The following is a 15491-nucleotide window of genomic DNA, read 5'->3' as shown; positions in this document are numbered from 1 at the left end:
CACTGAAAGAGCCATTTGGACTCTTTTCCCACAGAAAAGAAAACACTGGGAGCAACAAAACCCGTTTGACATTTAAAATGAAATAACACTGCATACAATTTTTTTTGCCTTTATGCTATATATAAACAAACTATAATGTATTGCATTTATGAAATCGATGAACTCCTGCAGAGAAAACGAAATTGCATTTCTGCATGCAACAAAAACATTTTGAACTCCGAAAAAAAGACGTTGGGTTGAAGGTTACTTTTAAGTAAAATACTCAACGTCTATTTGAGTCCTTCTTGTATTTATGAAAAACGCCGAACTTAAATTGTCCGCCAGCAGCAAACCAAAAATAACGTCAGCCAGCTGTCAACTTGGTTAATGGGATTTCTGTTCCTGGACCTCAGCGCACAGTGTCTGCACATCAGGGCTGTATGACGTCACCTTCAACTTTACACAGAATCGCAAGCTGTCATCTGTGAGGCGTGCGCGATGTTTGTTTTTAATAAAGTTCATGTTGGAGAACACCTGCTCACATACATATGTGGATCCAAGGATCGACAGGACTCCAAGCGCATACTTTTTAATGTTTACATAAATGCCGGGGATAGCATTCCATGTTTCGAACACAAGTTTGTCCGGTTTGGGGAGGTTTTTAATATCACTCCATTTGTGATTGAGGAAGAAAGGCCTTCTGACGGGCAACATCTTCAAGGTCTGCTGTCAAGCGTCTAAACTTGGACACCCATTATGTCTTTGTCGGCTATGTCGGCCAGTTCCATCTCAAGATCAGGTTGACTCACACCTGCCAATGCAGTCGTGTTCAGTAGGGATGGATCGATGCTTAGGGGAGTGACCGGGAAGGATAATGTGTTTTTTTTCCCTCTCTGAACTCACAGAAGCGTTTCCCAAATGATGTTTGCATTGCGATGATTGCAGAATGTGAATACTCCGAACTTATCATGTCGTGAGCTTGTTTGAACTCTCTCAAATTGGGGAAGTGAGACAATGTGCCTTTCTGTAAATCTCTGGCAAGCACTGTCAACTTGCGCTGGAATGCCAAAACATCCTCCAACATGTGCAGGGCTGTGCGTCCTTTCCCCTGAAGAGCTGTGTTCAGCGTGTTCAGGTGCGCTGTCATGTCTACCATGAAGTGTAGCTTTTACAGGCACTCTGGCTGTTCCAGCTCAGGAAAGGTGAGACCTTTGCTCCCCAGGAAAGTTTTCACTTCTGCCAGACACACGACAAAATGTTTCAGCACCTCCCCTCTGGACAGAAACCGGACTTTGTTGTGCAGCAGGAGATCAGAATATGCGCTTTCCAGCTCGTCCAGTAACAAACGGAATTGACGGTGATTTAAACTTTTTGCCATTATTTTATTGACAATCTAAATGACAACATCCATTACTTCTGTGCATTCCGGAGGAAATGTTTGAGCGCACAGTGCCTCTTGGTGCAAGATGCAGTGAAAAGTCAGCAGCTTTCTGTCCAGTGACTTCTGCAGTAAAGCCACAAATCCCTTGTGCGCTCCTGTCATACTTGGTGCCCCATCAGTAGCTACTGACACCAGGTGGGTGGTCTTTATTACTTTGGCTCTTAAACAATTCAAGTCAGCCTCACAGATGTCCTCCCCCCGTGTATGGCCTTTTAGAGGTATCAACTCAATCATTTCTTCCTGTGGCCCAGCAGAGTTTACACACCGGCAGAACAGCGCTATTTGTTCAATATCACCTTTGTCTTTAGACTCGTCACAGGCAATCGAGTAGGCCACAGCTGAATTGATGTCTTTAATTTACTGTCTTCTGATGTCTTCTGACATTTCTATGGTTCTGTCTTTGACAGTCTTTGCAGAGAGGGGCATATCCCTGATTTTCTGCACAATTTCACTCTTGTTTTTAAAGTCCGTGAATAGATGTTCTGAAATCTTAATGTAAGATTCTTTTATATATTCACCATCTGTAAACTGCTTCCCGTGCCTGACTATTTCCTGAGCGGCAACAAAACTAGCATATGTCATTGATTTTCCAGACTTCATCCACTTATTGAAATGATTTTTGCTCAGATCAACCTTCCGCATCAGTTCCAAAACGGCTTTTTTTTCTCTCATCTCCATCCGGATATTTTTGAGCAAAGGCTGCGTGTTTATTCTGGAAATGTCTTGCGACTTTTGACTTTTTGTTGTTTGCTAGTATCTCATTGCATATTAAGCATACCGGTAAACCAGTCTCGTCAACAGTGAAAGCAAATGAATCTGTCCACGTATCATTAAACGTTCTGTTTTCTTCAGTCACTTTTCTTTTTTTAGAATTCTCCATAGTTAGCCTACCTTGGATCGAAAAATTAAAGAAATCGCGCACTGGCGGGTGTCAGGCATTGGCCGTGGTGTCGTATATTAATAGTGACAAAAAACACATTTTATTTAGATTGTACAAGATCACCATAATCTTCAAATTTAGAATTACATTTCAAAAACTAACAAACTAACATAAAATACATTTTAATTAAATACTGACCATTTATTTTCCAAAGCCATAGGGAGCTGCAGCACAGAGATGAAAGAGCCGCATGCGACTCCGGAGACGTGAGTTGCTGACCCCTGGTCTAGGACAAGAGGGCACAGCCTCAGGATAGAGGGGCACCTTTTCAAAAGGGATGTGGAGAAATTACTTTAGCCAAAGGGTGGTGAATTTGTGGGATTTGTTGCCACATGCAGCTGTGGAGGCCAGGTTGTTGGGTGTACTTGAGGCAAAGATTGATGTTTCTTGATTGGACATGGCATCAAAGGTTACGGGGAGAAGGCCGAACTGGGGTTGAGGAGGAGATTAAAAAAAGGATCAGCCATGATTGAATGGTGGCGTAGACTCATTGGGTCAGATGGCCTAATTCTGATTCTATGTCTTAAGATCTTGCGGTCTTGGGTTCTTCATGGTTTACTGTTAGTTGACCATGTTCAAAAGAGGAACTGGCTGTTATTATTGCCAATTGATCTTGCAGGTATTAAAGGGATCTCTGAAGAGACAACAACTGGAGTCCACAATCTATGGAAAATGCATAAGAATAAGCTGCTCAAAGTTCCTGCATTCAATGTGAATGACTCGGTCACTAAGGTAACATAAGAAAGTTCATGTTGCACTCTGCAGTTAACCCAATTTATGCATTCTTTGCATTCTAATGAGGTGTTAATAGAAACAACAGAATCATGGGGCATTTCAGTACAGAGACAAGGCCTTCAGCCCAACTAGTTCATGGTGAGTACTGAGCCCACGCACTTCATCCCATTCAGACCGTATCTCTAACCTCTGTCCCTCCAAATGTCTTAAATTATCCAATTGTACATCCCTCAACCACTTCCTCTGGCAGCTTGTTCCATATACTTACCACCTCCATTTGAAAAAGTTGTCCCTTTGTTAATTATACCTTAAACTTCCTCCTAGTTTTGGATCCCTTGGCTTGGATGAAGACTGTTGTCATCCATTGTATCTAGAACTGTTATTATTTTAAATACTACTGTGAGGTTGTTCCTGGTTTTCCTGTGTTCCTCATTCTCACCCAAACTCAGCAGAAAAAAAGCCTGCTTGCGTTTACTGTATTTATGCCCTCAATTAAAAGTCCCCAGCATCATCCTTGTAAATTTTCTCTATACTCCTTTAGTCTTATTGATATCTTTCCAGTAAGCAGATGGGATTAGATCTAGAGGTCCTAATTAACGGTGAAAAGTTAAAGGGGACTCTGAGGGGGATCTTCACTTGAGCTGCCTGCCCTAATGGATGTGTTAGTTTGTCCTTGAGGGGGAGGGAGAGGGAGAGAGAGACTGACTCACTCTTTGGTGGGCAGATGACTTATTAGTGAGTGTGGAATCGGTTCCTTTTGTAATTTTTCTTTCAATCTTGCAGAGCAAATTTGACAATCTTTACGGCTGCAGAGAATCTCTGATAGATGGCATCAAGCGTGCAACAGATGTCATGATTGCTGGCAAGGTAGCTGTGGTGGCAGGCTACGGTGACGTGGGCAAGGGCTGTGTCCAGGCTCTTCGAGGCTTTGGAGCAAGAGTTATTGTAACAGAAATTGACCCTATCAACGCTCTACAAGCTGCTATGGAAGGTACGAGTGGAATGTAAAATCTTATTGATAAATGAACAGCGCTATCTAATTAAGTTTATATGGAATGCAACAGTTGCAATCACAGATTCACCAGTATGTCACCAGAACTTTAGGGATTACATTGTGAAGGTATTACACATCCTCTGAAATCGTTTTTCCAATAGTAGATCCATTTCTGAAACTTTGCAATGTAACAGCTGATGCTGGGTTAATTTTCAGTTATTAGAAATGAAGTTTTGGTGATGGGTAACTCAGCTGTGTGCCTGGTGTAATTACTGATTGAATCATTACTTCTCACTGGGAGGAACAACTACCCATACCTAAACCCAGCTTCATTGATGCACAGTGAGTTGAACTGTAGTGGTCTGGTCTGGCAAGGCTATGTCCTGCCCTGACCCTGAGTTTCGAATGTGCGAATACATGTTCTGTTTTGACAGCATGGGTTTCCAGGTGCTGCATTTTCCCCACGCTTCCCAAAGATGTACGAGTTGGAATATGAATTGGCCACTAAGTTGATCCTGGTGTTCAAGAACATAAGACATTGGAACAGAATTAGGCCATTCAGCCCATTGAGACTGCTCCACCATTCTATAATGACTGATTACAGTTCTCACTCAATCACATACACCTGCCTTCTTGCCATATCATTTGGTGCCTTGACCAATCAGGAAATGATCAACTTCTGCCTTAAATATACCCACAGACTTAGCTTTCACAGCAGTCTGTGGCAGAGCATTCCACAGACTTACTACTCTGGCCAAAAAAATTCCTCGAGCAAACACGAGGAAATCTGCAGATGCTGGAAATTCAAACAATACACACAAAATGCTGATGGAACACAACAGGCCAGGCAGCATCTATAAGGAGAAACACTGTCGATGTTTTGGGCCAAGACCCTTCGTCAGGACTATCTGAAAGGAAAGATAGTAAGAAATTTGAAAGTAGTGGGGGGGAGGGGGGAAATGCGAAACAATAGGAGAAGACCGGAGGGGGTGGGATGAAGCTAAGAGCTGGAAAGGAGATTGGCGAAAGTGATACAGAGCTGGAGAAGGGAAAAGATCATGGGACGGGAGGCCTCAGGAGAAAGAAAAGGGGGGGGGGGGGAGCACCAGAGGGAGATGGAGAACAGGCAGAGTGATGGGCAGAGAGAGAGAGAGGAAAAAAAAACAACTAAATATGTCGGGGATGGGGTAAGAAGGGGAGGAGGGGCATTAACAGAAGTTAGAGAAGTCAATGTTCATGCCGTCGGGTTGGAGGCTACCCAGCCGGTATATAAGGTGTTGTTCCTCCAACCTGAGTTTGGATTCATCTTGACAGTAGAGGAGTCCATGGATAGACATATCTGAATGGGAATGGGACGTGGAATTAAAATGTGTGGCCACTGGGGGATCCTGCTTCCTCTGGTAGACCGAGCGTAGGTGTTCAGTGAAACGATCTCCCAGTCTGCGTCGGGTCTCACCAATATATAAAAGGCCACACCGGGAGCACCGGACGCAGTATACCACACCAGCTGACTCACAGACAGGTGAAGTGTCACCTCACCTGGAAGGACTGTCTGGGGCCCTGAATGGTGGTGAGGGAGGAAGTGTAAGGGCAGGTGTAACACTTGTTCTGCTTACAAGGATAGGTGCCAGGAGGGAGATCGGTAGGAAGGGATGGGGGGACGAGTGGACAAGGGAGTCGAGTAGAGAGTGATCCCTGCGGAAAGGGGGGGGGGGAAGGGAAGGATGTGCTTGGTAGTGGGATCCTGTTGAAGGTGGCAGAAGTTACGGAGAATTATGTGTTGGACCTGGAGGCTGGTGGGGTGGTAGGTGAGCACAAGGTTTTCCCTCCTCCCCCACCCCCCCTTTCTGCTTTCTACAGGGATAGCTCCCTACGCGACTCCCTTGTCCACTCTATTCCCCTTGAAATAAATCCCGCCACACCATCAGGGATAAAGTTCCTGTTGTCCTCACTTATCTCCCCACCAGCCTCCGCATCTACCACATAATTCTCTGTAACTTCCACCATCTCCAGTGAGATCCCACCACCAAGCTCATCTTTATTTCTTTCCCTCTTTCTGCTTTCTGCAGAGATCACTCCCTGCACAACTTCCTTATCCCTTTGGCCCTCGATCTTCCTCCTGGTACTTATCTCCTACACCACCTCCCTCACTACAATTATCAGGCCTAAACAGTCCTTCCAGGTGAGGTGACACTTCACTTGATAGATAGATAGGTACTTTATTCATCCCCAAGGGGAAATTCAACATTTTTCCAGTGTCCCATACACTTATTGTAGCAAAACTAATTACATACAGTATTTAACTCAGAATAAATATGATATGCATCTAAAATCACCCTCCCAAAAAGCATTAATAAATAGCTTTTAAAAAGTTCTTAAATAGTTTACTGAAGTGCATTTGAGTGGTAACTTAAGCTTAGTTCTAACCCCGGCACTTTTGCCCCTGATGGTTGAATTGTAGAGCCGAATGGCGTTGGGGAGTAATGATCTCTTCATCCTGTCTGAGGAGCATTGCATTGACAGCAACCTGCCGCTGAAGCTGCTTCTCTGTCTCTGGATGGTGCTATGCAGAGGATGTTCAGGGTTTACCATGATTGACCGTAGCCTACTCAGCGCCCTCCGCTCTGCCACCGATGTCATACTCTCCAGTTCTGTGCCTACGACAGAGCCCACCTTCCTTACCAGCTTATTAAGACGTGAGGCGTCCCTCTTCTTAATGCTGCCTCCTCTGCATGCCACCACAAAGAAGAGGGCGCTCTCCACAACTGACCGATAGAACATCTTCAGCATCTCACTACAAACATTGAATGACGCCAGCCTGGAAGTACAGTCGACTCTGTGCTTTCCTGCACAGGGCATCTGTGTTGGCAGTCCAGTCTAGCTTCACGTCTAACTGCACTCCCAGGTACTCGTAGGTCTTAACCTGCTCCACACATTCTCCATTAATGATCACTGGCTCCATATGAGGCCTAGATCTCCTAAAGTCCACCACCATCTCCTTGGTCTTGGTGATATTGAGACGCAGGTAGTTTGAGTTGCACCATATCACAAAGTCCTGTATCAGTTTCCTATACTCTTCCTCCTGACCATTCCTGACACATCCCACTATGATGACACCCCACGTGTCATCAGCGAACTTCTGCACATGGCAGGACTCCGAGTTATATTGGAAGTCTGATGTGTACAGGGTGAACAGGACCGGAGAGAGCACGGTCCCCTGCAGCGCTCCTGTGCTGCTGACCACCGTGTCAGACCTACAGTCTCCCAACCGCACATACTGAGGTCTGTCTGTCAAGTAGTCCGTTATCCAAGCCACCATGTCAGTCTACTCCCATCTCCGTTAGTTTGTGCCTTAAGATCCTGGGCCGGATGGTGTTATAGGCACTAGAGAAGTCCAGGAATGTAATCCTCACAGCACCACTGACCCTGTCCAGGTGAGAGAGGGATTTGTGCAGCAAGTACGTGATAGCATCCTCCACTCCCACCTTCTCCTTATACGCAAACTGAAGAGGATCCCGGGCGTGCCTGGTTTGTGGCCTCAGATTCTGTATTATCAGCCGCTCCATGGTCTTCATCACGTGCGACGTCAAAGCAACAGGTCTGAAGTCATTCATCTTCCTTGGTTGTGGTTTCTTCAGTACCGGGACAATACAGGATGTTTTCCACTGTCTGGGTACCCTTCTTTGCTCCAGGCTCATGTTGAAGATGCGCTGTAGGGGTTCTCCCAGCTCAGACGCACAGGCCCTTGTGAGTCTGTTGAGGTCATCTACTGTGTTCAATGCTGCCAGTGTGGCCTGCTGTATATTGGGGAGTCTTGGGAGACCACTTTGCCAAGCACCTATGCTTCATCTGCCAGAAAAACCAGGATCTCCCACTGGTCACTCATTTTAATTCCTCTTCCCATTCCTATTCTGACATGTCAGTCTATGGCCTCCTCTACTGTTGTGATGAGGCCACACTTGGTTAAGAGGATCAGCACTTTATATTCCATCTGGGTAGCCTCTAACCTGATGACATGAACACTGATTTCTGGCCCCGCCATTCCCCATTCCCTTCTCCCTCTCTCACCTTATCTCCTTACCTGCCTATCACATTCTTCTGGTGCTCCTTCTCCTTTTCTTTCTTCCATGGCCTTCTGACTTCTATTAGATGCCCCTTCTCTAGCCCTTTCACCAATCAACTTCGCAACTCTTACTTCAACCCTCCCCACCTCCTAGTTTCACCTATCACCTTGTGGTTCTTCCTTCCCTCCCCCAACTTTCTTAATCTATCTCATCATTTTCTTAAGTCCTGCTGGAGGGTCTCAGCCCGAAACATCGACTGTACTCTTTTTTCATAGATGCTCCCCAGACTGCTGAGTTCCTCCAGCATTTTGTGTGTTGCTAATATAACCGGCATATGTTGTAAAATGTAACTTAGAGGCAGCAGTACAATGCAGTATATGATATCTAAAAAGAAAAATGAAATACTGTATGTATGTATATTAATTAGTTAAATTAAAAATAATACATAAAACGAATGTAGAGAAGTGAGTTAGTGTTCATGGATTTAAAGTCCATTCAGAAATCCGATGGCAGAGGGGAAGGAACTATTTTAAATCGCTGAACCTTCCAGCTTCTGTACCTCCTACCTAATAGTAACAATGAGAAGAGGGTATGTCCTGGGTGATGGTGGATCCTTAATAATATTTGCTGCCTTTCTGAGGCACTGCTCCTTGCATGTCTTGGATACAATGAAGACTCGTACCCAAGATAGAGCCGACCAATTTTACAACTTGCAGAAGCTGCTTTTGATCTTGTGCAGTAGCCCCCCCATCCCCTTATACCAGTCAGTGATGCAACTTGTCAGAATGCATTTAATGGTTCATCTATAGATGTTTTGGAGTGTTTTAGGTGACAATCCAAAACTCTTCAAACTCCTAATGAAATATAGCCACTGTCTTGCCTTCTTTATAGCTGCATCAACATGTTGCATCCAGGTTAGATCCTCTGAGATCTTGACACCCAGGAACTTGAAATTGTTCACTCTCTCCACTTCTGATCCTTCTATGAGGATTGGTATGTGTTTCTTCATCTTACCCTTCCTGAAGTCCATAATCAGCTCTTTTGTCTTACTGACATTGAGTGCCAGGTTGTTGCTGCGGCACCACTCCACTAGTTGGCATATCTCACTCCTGTATGCCCTGTCATCACCATCTGAGATTCTACCAACAATGGTTGTATTATCAGCAAATTTATAGATGGTATTTGAGCTATGCCTAGCCACACACCCCTAAGGTGCACCAGTGTTGATTGTCAGTGAGGAGGAGATATCACCAATCTGCACAGATTGTGGTCTTCCAGTTAGGAAATCAGGATCCAATTGCAGAGGGAGGTACAGAAGCCCAGGTTCCTTAGCTTATCAATCAGGACTATGTGAATGGTGTTAAACACTAAGCTATAGTTATAGAACCACATCCTGACAGAGGTGTTGTATTGTCCAGGTGATCTAAGGCCGTGTGAAGAGCCATGCTGTTGACCTATTGTGGCGAGATGCAAATTGCAGTGGGTCCAGGTCCTTGTGATGCAGGAGTTGATTCTAGCCATGACCAGCCTGTCAAAGCATTTCATCACTGTAGATGTGAGTGCTACTGGGTGATGGTCAGAAACCTGTCTTTGCCCCTTCTGTCATTAGACATTGTTCAGCTGGGCCTGCTAGCGAAATGCTAGTTTTTCTTGTATTTTTGAAAGTGATCCGGCTCCTTTCACCCTGTAGGTTATGAGGTCACAACAATGGATGAAGCTTGTAAAGAAGGAAATATCTTTGTGACAACAACTGGCTGCAAGGATATCATTGTAGGAAGGTAAGAAGTAGTGGGCACTGGGCTGGCCTTTAACTGGTCAAGCATTTCTTGACAACTGCTCAATTCATAACTAATCTACTTTAAAGAGCATTTCAGTGATATTGTGCTGTTAATCCTGGAACTTGATGGATCATTTTCAAAAATTTCCTGTAATCTGGTCCACATGTTTAAATTAACCATTACTGAGAAGTCCGAGAACCTCACTGACTATCGAAGGCATTATTGTGTCCACTCCACCCACTCAAGATTCTGATAAACACCTTTAACAAAGATAATTGAGCCAAATACTTGTGGCAACAAGTGCTCAGTATTCTGTAATGGATGTCTTTCACCTGGAATACTCTCCCTTTGTCTGAATGAGTCTAGTTCCATGGAGCATAAGATGTAGGAGCAGAATTAGGGCATTGGGTCCAATAAATCTGCTCCATCATTTCATCATGGCTGATCATTTCATCATTTCCTCAGTCCCAATCTCTTGCCTTCACCCATATCCCTTCATGCCCTGACCAATCAAGAATCTATCAACCTCTGCCTTAAACATACATAAGACTTGGCCTCCGCAGCTACCTCTGGCAAAGGATTTCATGGATTCACCACCCTCTGCCTAAGAAATTCCTCCTCATTTCTGTTCTAAAAGGATGCCTCTCTATTCTGAGGGTGTTCTCTAGTATTAGACTCTCCCACCATAGGAAACATCCTCTCCACATCTTTTCTATCAGGCCTTTCACCATCTGATAGGTTTCAATGAGATCACCTGTCATCTTTTTGAAATCCAGTGAATCCAGACCCAGAGCCATAAAATGCTTTTCATGTGACAATCCATTCAATCCTGGAATCATTTTCGTGAACCTCCTTTGAACCCTCTCCAGTTTCAGCACATCCAAAACTGTACACAATACTCCCAAGTGAGGCCACACCAGTGCTTTATAAAGTCTTAACGTTACGTCCTTGCTTTTATATTCTAGTTCTCTTGAAATGAATGCGAACATTGCATTTGCCTTTCTCACCACAGTCTCGACCTGAAAATTAACTTCCAGGGAATCCTGTGCAAGCACTCCCATGTCCCTTTGTGCCTCACTTTTTGTATTCTCTATTGAGAAGATAGTCAACCCTTCCATTTCTTCTACCAAAGTGCATGACTGTACACTTCTGGACACTATCTGCCGTTTCTTTGCCCAGTCTCCTAATCTGTCCAAGACCTTTTGTGGCCTCTACTTCCAGAAGACTTGTGCTAATGCAATCCAGAGTGAAGTACTCTGTAACTGGACCGTGTCCATACTCATCACTCAGTGCATGGTGAAATGCACAGTATGCCATTCACAAATATAGTGTAAACTTTGCAATTTGCAGAACTATTGTCATTAGAAAGAAAGGAACTTACAATTAAAACCATTGTTCCTCAAAGTGCACACCAACCTGACTTGCAAATAACTTGAATTTCTTGTTGGGGAACTGTTAACCACCTTACCTCAAAACTTTCATAGAATATCTTCATAATTTTGATATATCGCAGCCAGATCAGCAGATAGTGATGAGTTACAAATGCTGACCCTGGCACGTGTTGATTTGAATGAAGGCAGCATTTAAATTTCCATACCCTGATATGACATTCACCTTTCACTAAGATCTTTGGCCAGTAAGCTTGTTCGAACACGTTTGTGAATATTTATTCCCAGATGCTTTTGGCCTTACTACAAAAGGTTTTACCAGATCACTGCTTTATCCCAAAACAGATTAGTTTAGGGACATTAATGGGGTCTAATCTCAGTTATGCCATTTAATAGAGTACAGGTCTGGGTTACTTTCCAATGGCTACTACTTTGTATTATCTTCTGGACTCTAAGGAGATGCCCATCTACAAGCAGTTAGCCCATCTTCTGTGGAGGGTTGTTTTCCTAGAAGACATCCATCTAGGAATACAATTGTCTGTAATGCAAAGAGACATTGTCTGCTCATTTAACAAGAAATCAGAGTTGGGATAAAAAGTTTGTTTACTTTGTCCCAGTAAAGTTCTGTAAGAGTAAACTGTTCTGTATGTCTAGTTTTTGCAAAGTGATTTGTGAATTCTGTAACAATTTGTTGCCTGAAAGGCTCTAATTAGCTCAACTTTACATCTGTGTACAAGGAGTTGGTCAGAACTGTGATTTGGTCAGATAGTATATACCATAAACTTCTCGTTTCAACTCGATATGGTTTGCATCCTTGGTGCAGTCATGAGGATTGTCAGTGTGTAGGGGCTAGTTGGAATGGCTAAGATCTGTATGATGTCTCATAGTCAGCATAGGAACAGATCCTGGAGTACACTGCTCACATTAGCCATCAGATATCGACATTTTCCAACAGTTGATGTCTAATTTTCTATACCATGGCATGTCAATGTGCTGTGAGTCCCTTCCACTACCACCACTAAAGATAATCACCTGGTTGAAAAGTCTCTACCAATTCTTACATCACTGATGAACAAACTAATAAGGAGGATTCCTAGGGACAGGATATACCAACATTTGGAGAAGTACTGATTGATTGGGATTGTCAGCATGTCTTTGTGAGGGGCAGGCAAGCTCATGCAGAAAGTCCGGAGGCATGGTATCCAGGGAAACTTGGCTGCATGGATATGGACTTGGCTTACCCACACAAGGTAGAGCGAGGTAGTAGATGGAGCGTATTCTGTCTGCAGGTGGATGCCTAGTGGTGTTCCACAAGGATCTGTTTCAGGACCCTTGCTCTTTGTGAATTTTTATAAATCAGTAAGTGGAAGGGTGAGTTAGTAAGTTTGCTGATGAGATGAAAATTGGTGTTGTGGATGGTGTGGAAGATAGTTGTAGGTTACGACAGAATATAGACAGAGCTGGGGGGAGAAATGGCAGATGGAGTTCAATCTGGAAAAGTGTGAAGTTCGGCACTGTGGAGGGTCTAACGTGAAGGTGAGTACATTGTTAGTGATAGGATTCTTAATGTTGGAGGGAACAGGGATCTTGAAGTTCAAGTCCAGAGATCCCTCAAAGTTGCTCTGAGTTGGCAGGATGGTTAAGAAGGCATATGGTCTGTTGGCCTTCATTAGTTCATAAGATATAGGAGCAGAAGTAGGCCATTCAGCCTATTGAGTCTGCTCCACCATTCAATCATGGGCTGATCCAATTCTTCCAGTCATCCCCACTCCACTGCCTTCTCCTCATACCCTTTGATACCCTGGCTAATCAAGAACCTATCAATCTCTGCCTTAAATGCACCTAATGACGGCCTCCATAGTTGCTTGTGGCAACAAATTCCAGATTTACCACCCTTTGACTAAAGTATTTCTCTGCATCTGTTCTAAATAGACATCTTTCAATCCTGAAGTTGTGCCCTCTTGTCCTGGACTCCCCTACCATGGGAAATAACTTTGCCATATCTAATCTGTTCAGGCCTTTTAACATTTGGAATGTTTCTATGAGATTCCCCCTCATTCTCCTGAACTCCAGGGAATACGGCCCGAGAGCTGCCAGATGTTCCTCGTACAGTAACCCTTTCATTCCTGGAATCATTCTTGTGAATCTTCTCTGAACCCTCTCCAATGTCAGTATATCCTTTCGAAAATAAGGAGCCCAAAACTGCACACAATACTCCAAGTGTGTTCTCACGAGTGTCCTATAGAGCCCCAACGTCACATCCCTCCCTGCTCTTGTATTCTATACCTCTAGAAATGAATACCAGCATTGCATTTGCCTTCTTCACAACTGACTCAACCTGCAGGTTAACCTTTAGGGTATCTTGCACAAGGACTCCCAAGTCCCTTTGCTTCTCTGCATTTTGAATTCGCTCCCCATCTAAATAATACTGTTTATTTCTTCCACCAAAGTGCATGACGATATACTTTCCAACATTGTATTTCATTTGCCACTTTGCCCATTCCCCTAAACTATCTAAGGCTCTCTGTTTCCACAACACTACCTGCTCCTCCACCTATCTTTGTATCATCGGCAAATTAGCCACAAATCCATTAATCCCATTGTTCACATCATTGACAGGCATCATAAAAAGCTATGGTCCCAACACCGACCCCTGTGGAACTCCACTGGTAACCGGCAGCCAGACAGAATACGACTCCTTTATTCCCTCTGTTTTCTGCCAATCAGCCAATGCTCCACCCATGCTAGTAACTCCCTTGTAATTCCATGGGCTGTTATCTTGCTAAGCAGCCTCATGTGCGGCACCTTGTCAGACCTTCTGAAATTCCAAGTACACCACGTCTACTGGATCTCATTTGTCTACCATAAGAACATAAGAAATAGGAGCAGAAGTAGGCCAAAAGGCCCATCGAGGCTGCCCCACTATTCCATAAGATCATGGCTGATCTTTCTGTAAACTCAGCCTCCATCTATCTATCTGCCTTTTCCCCATAATCCTTAGTTCCCCTACTATGTAAAAATCTATCTAACTGTATCTTAAATGTATTTAGTGAAGAAGCCTCAACTGCTTCCCTGGGCAGGGAATTCCACAGATTCACCACTCTCTAGGTAAAACAGTTTCTCCTCATCTCCATCCTAAATTTCTCCCCTGAATCTTGAGGCAATATCCCCTAGTTCTAGTCTCACCTACCAATGGAAACAACTTTCCTACTTTTATCTTATCCATCCCTTTCAAAATTTTGTATGTTTCTATAAGATCCCCTCTCATTCTCTGAATTCCAGAGAGTATCGTCCCAGGTGACTCAATTTCTCCTCATAATTTAATCCTCCATCTCTGGAATCAACATGGTGAACCTCCTCTGCACTGCCTCCAAAGCCAGTATATCCTTCCTCAAGTATGGAGACCAGAACTGCACAGAGTACTCTAGGTGCGGTCTCACCAGTACCCTGTATAGTTGCAGCATGACCTCACTGCTCTTCAATTCAATTCCTCGAGCAATGAAGGCCAACATCCTGTTTGCCTTCTTAATAACCTTTTGTACCTGCAAGCCAACGTTTTACGATTCATGAACAAGCACTCCCAAGTCCCTCTGCACAACAGCATGCCGCAATCTTTCACCATTTAAATAATAACTTGCTCTTCTATTATTCCTTCCAAGGTGGATGATCTCACATTTACCATTGTATTCCGTCTGCCAGACCTTGGCCCACTCACTTAACCTATCTATATCCCTCTGCAGACTCTCCACATCCTCTGTACAATTTGCTTTTCCACTCAGTTTAACGTCATCAGCAAATTTTGCTGCATTACACTCATCCCCTCTTCCAAATCATCAATGTAAATGGTAAAGAGCTGCAGGCCCTGCAACGACCCCTGCAGCATTCATAGAACAAAGAACAATACAGCACAGTACAGGCCCTTCGGTCCACAATGTTGTGCCGACCCTTAAACCCTGCCTCCCATATAACCCTCCACCTTACATTCCTCCATATACCTGTCTTAATAGTCTCTTAAATTTCACTAGTGTTTCTGCCTCCACCACTGACTCAGGCAGTGCATTCCACACACCAACCACTCTCTGAGTGAAAAACCTTCCTCTGATATCCCCCTTGATATCACTCCACTCACCACTGACTGCCAAATGGAGAAACACCCATTTATATCAACTATC

At 44.0% G+C, this 15491-nt stretch overlaps 1 protein-coding gene across 2 annotated transcripts in view; it reads left to right on the top strand.

Moving 5' to 3' along the window:
- ahcy (adenosylhomocysteinase) overlaps positions 1-15491 on the top strand; it is a 103613-nt gene that overhangs the window by 52958 nt on the left and 35164 nt on the right. For both annotated transcript variants that reach the window (XM_059981123.1, XM_059981122.1), the window contains 3 exons: positions 2980-3092; positions 3879-4086; positions 9844-9931. In XM_059981123.1, the coding sequence (XP_059837106.1) occupies positions 2980-3092; positions 3879-4086; positions 9844-9931 (409 nt within the window). The remainder of the gene's footprint in view (positions 1-2979; positions 3093-3878; positions 4087-9843; positions 9932-15491) is intronic.

The sequence above is a fragment of the Hypanus sabinus genome, chromosome 9, assembly GCF_030144855.1.
Source record: "Hypanus sabinus isolate sHypSab1 chromosome 9, sHypSab1.hap1, whole genome shotgun sequence".
In the NCBI taxonomy this organism is placed as follows: Eukaryota; Metazoa; Chordata; class Chondrichthyes; order Myliobatiformes; family Dasyatidae; genus Hypanus; species Hypanus sabinus.
This window is presented reverse-complemented; position numbering and strand designations above follow the sequence as displayed.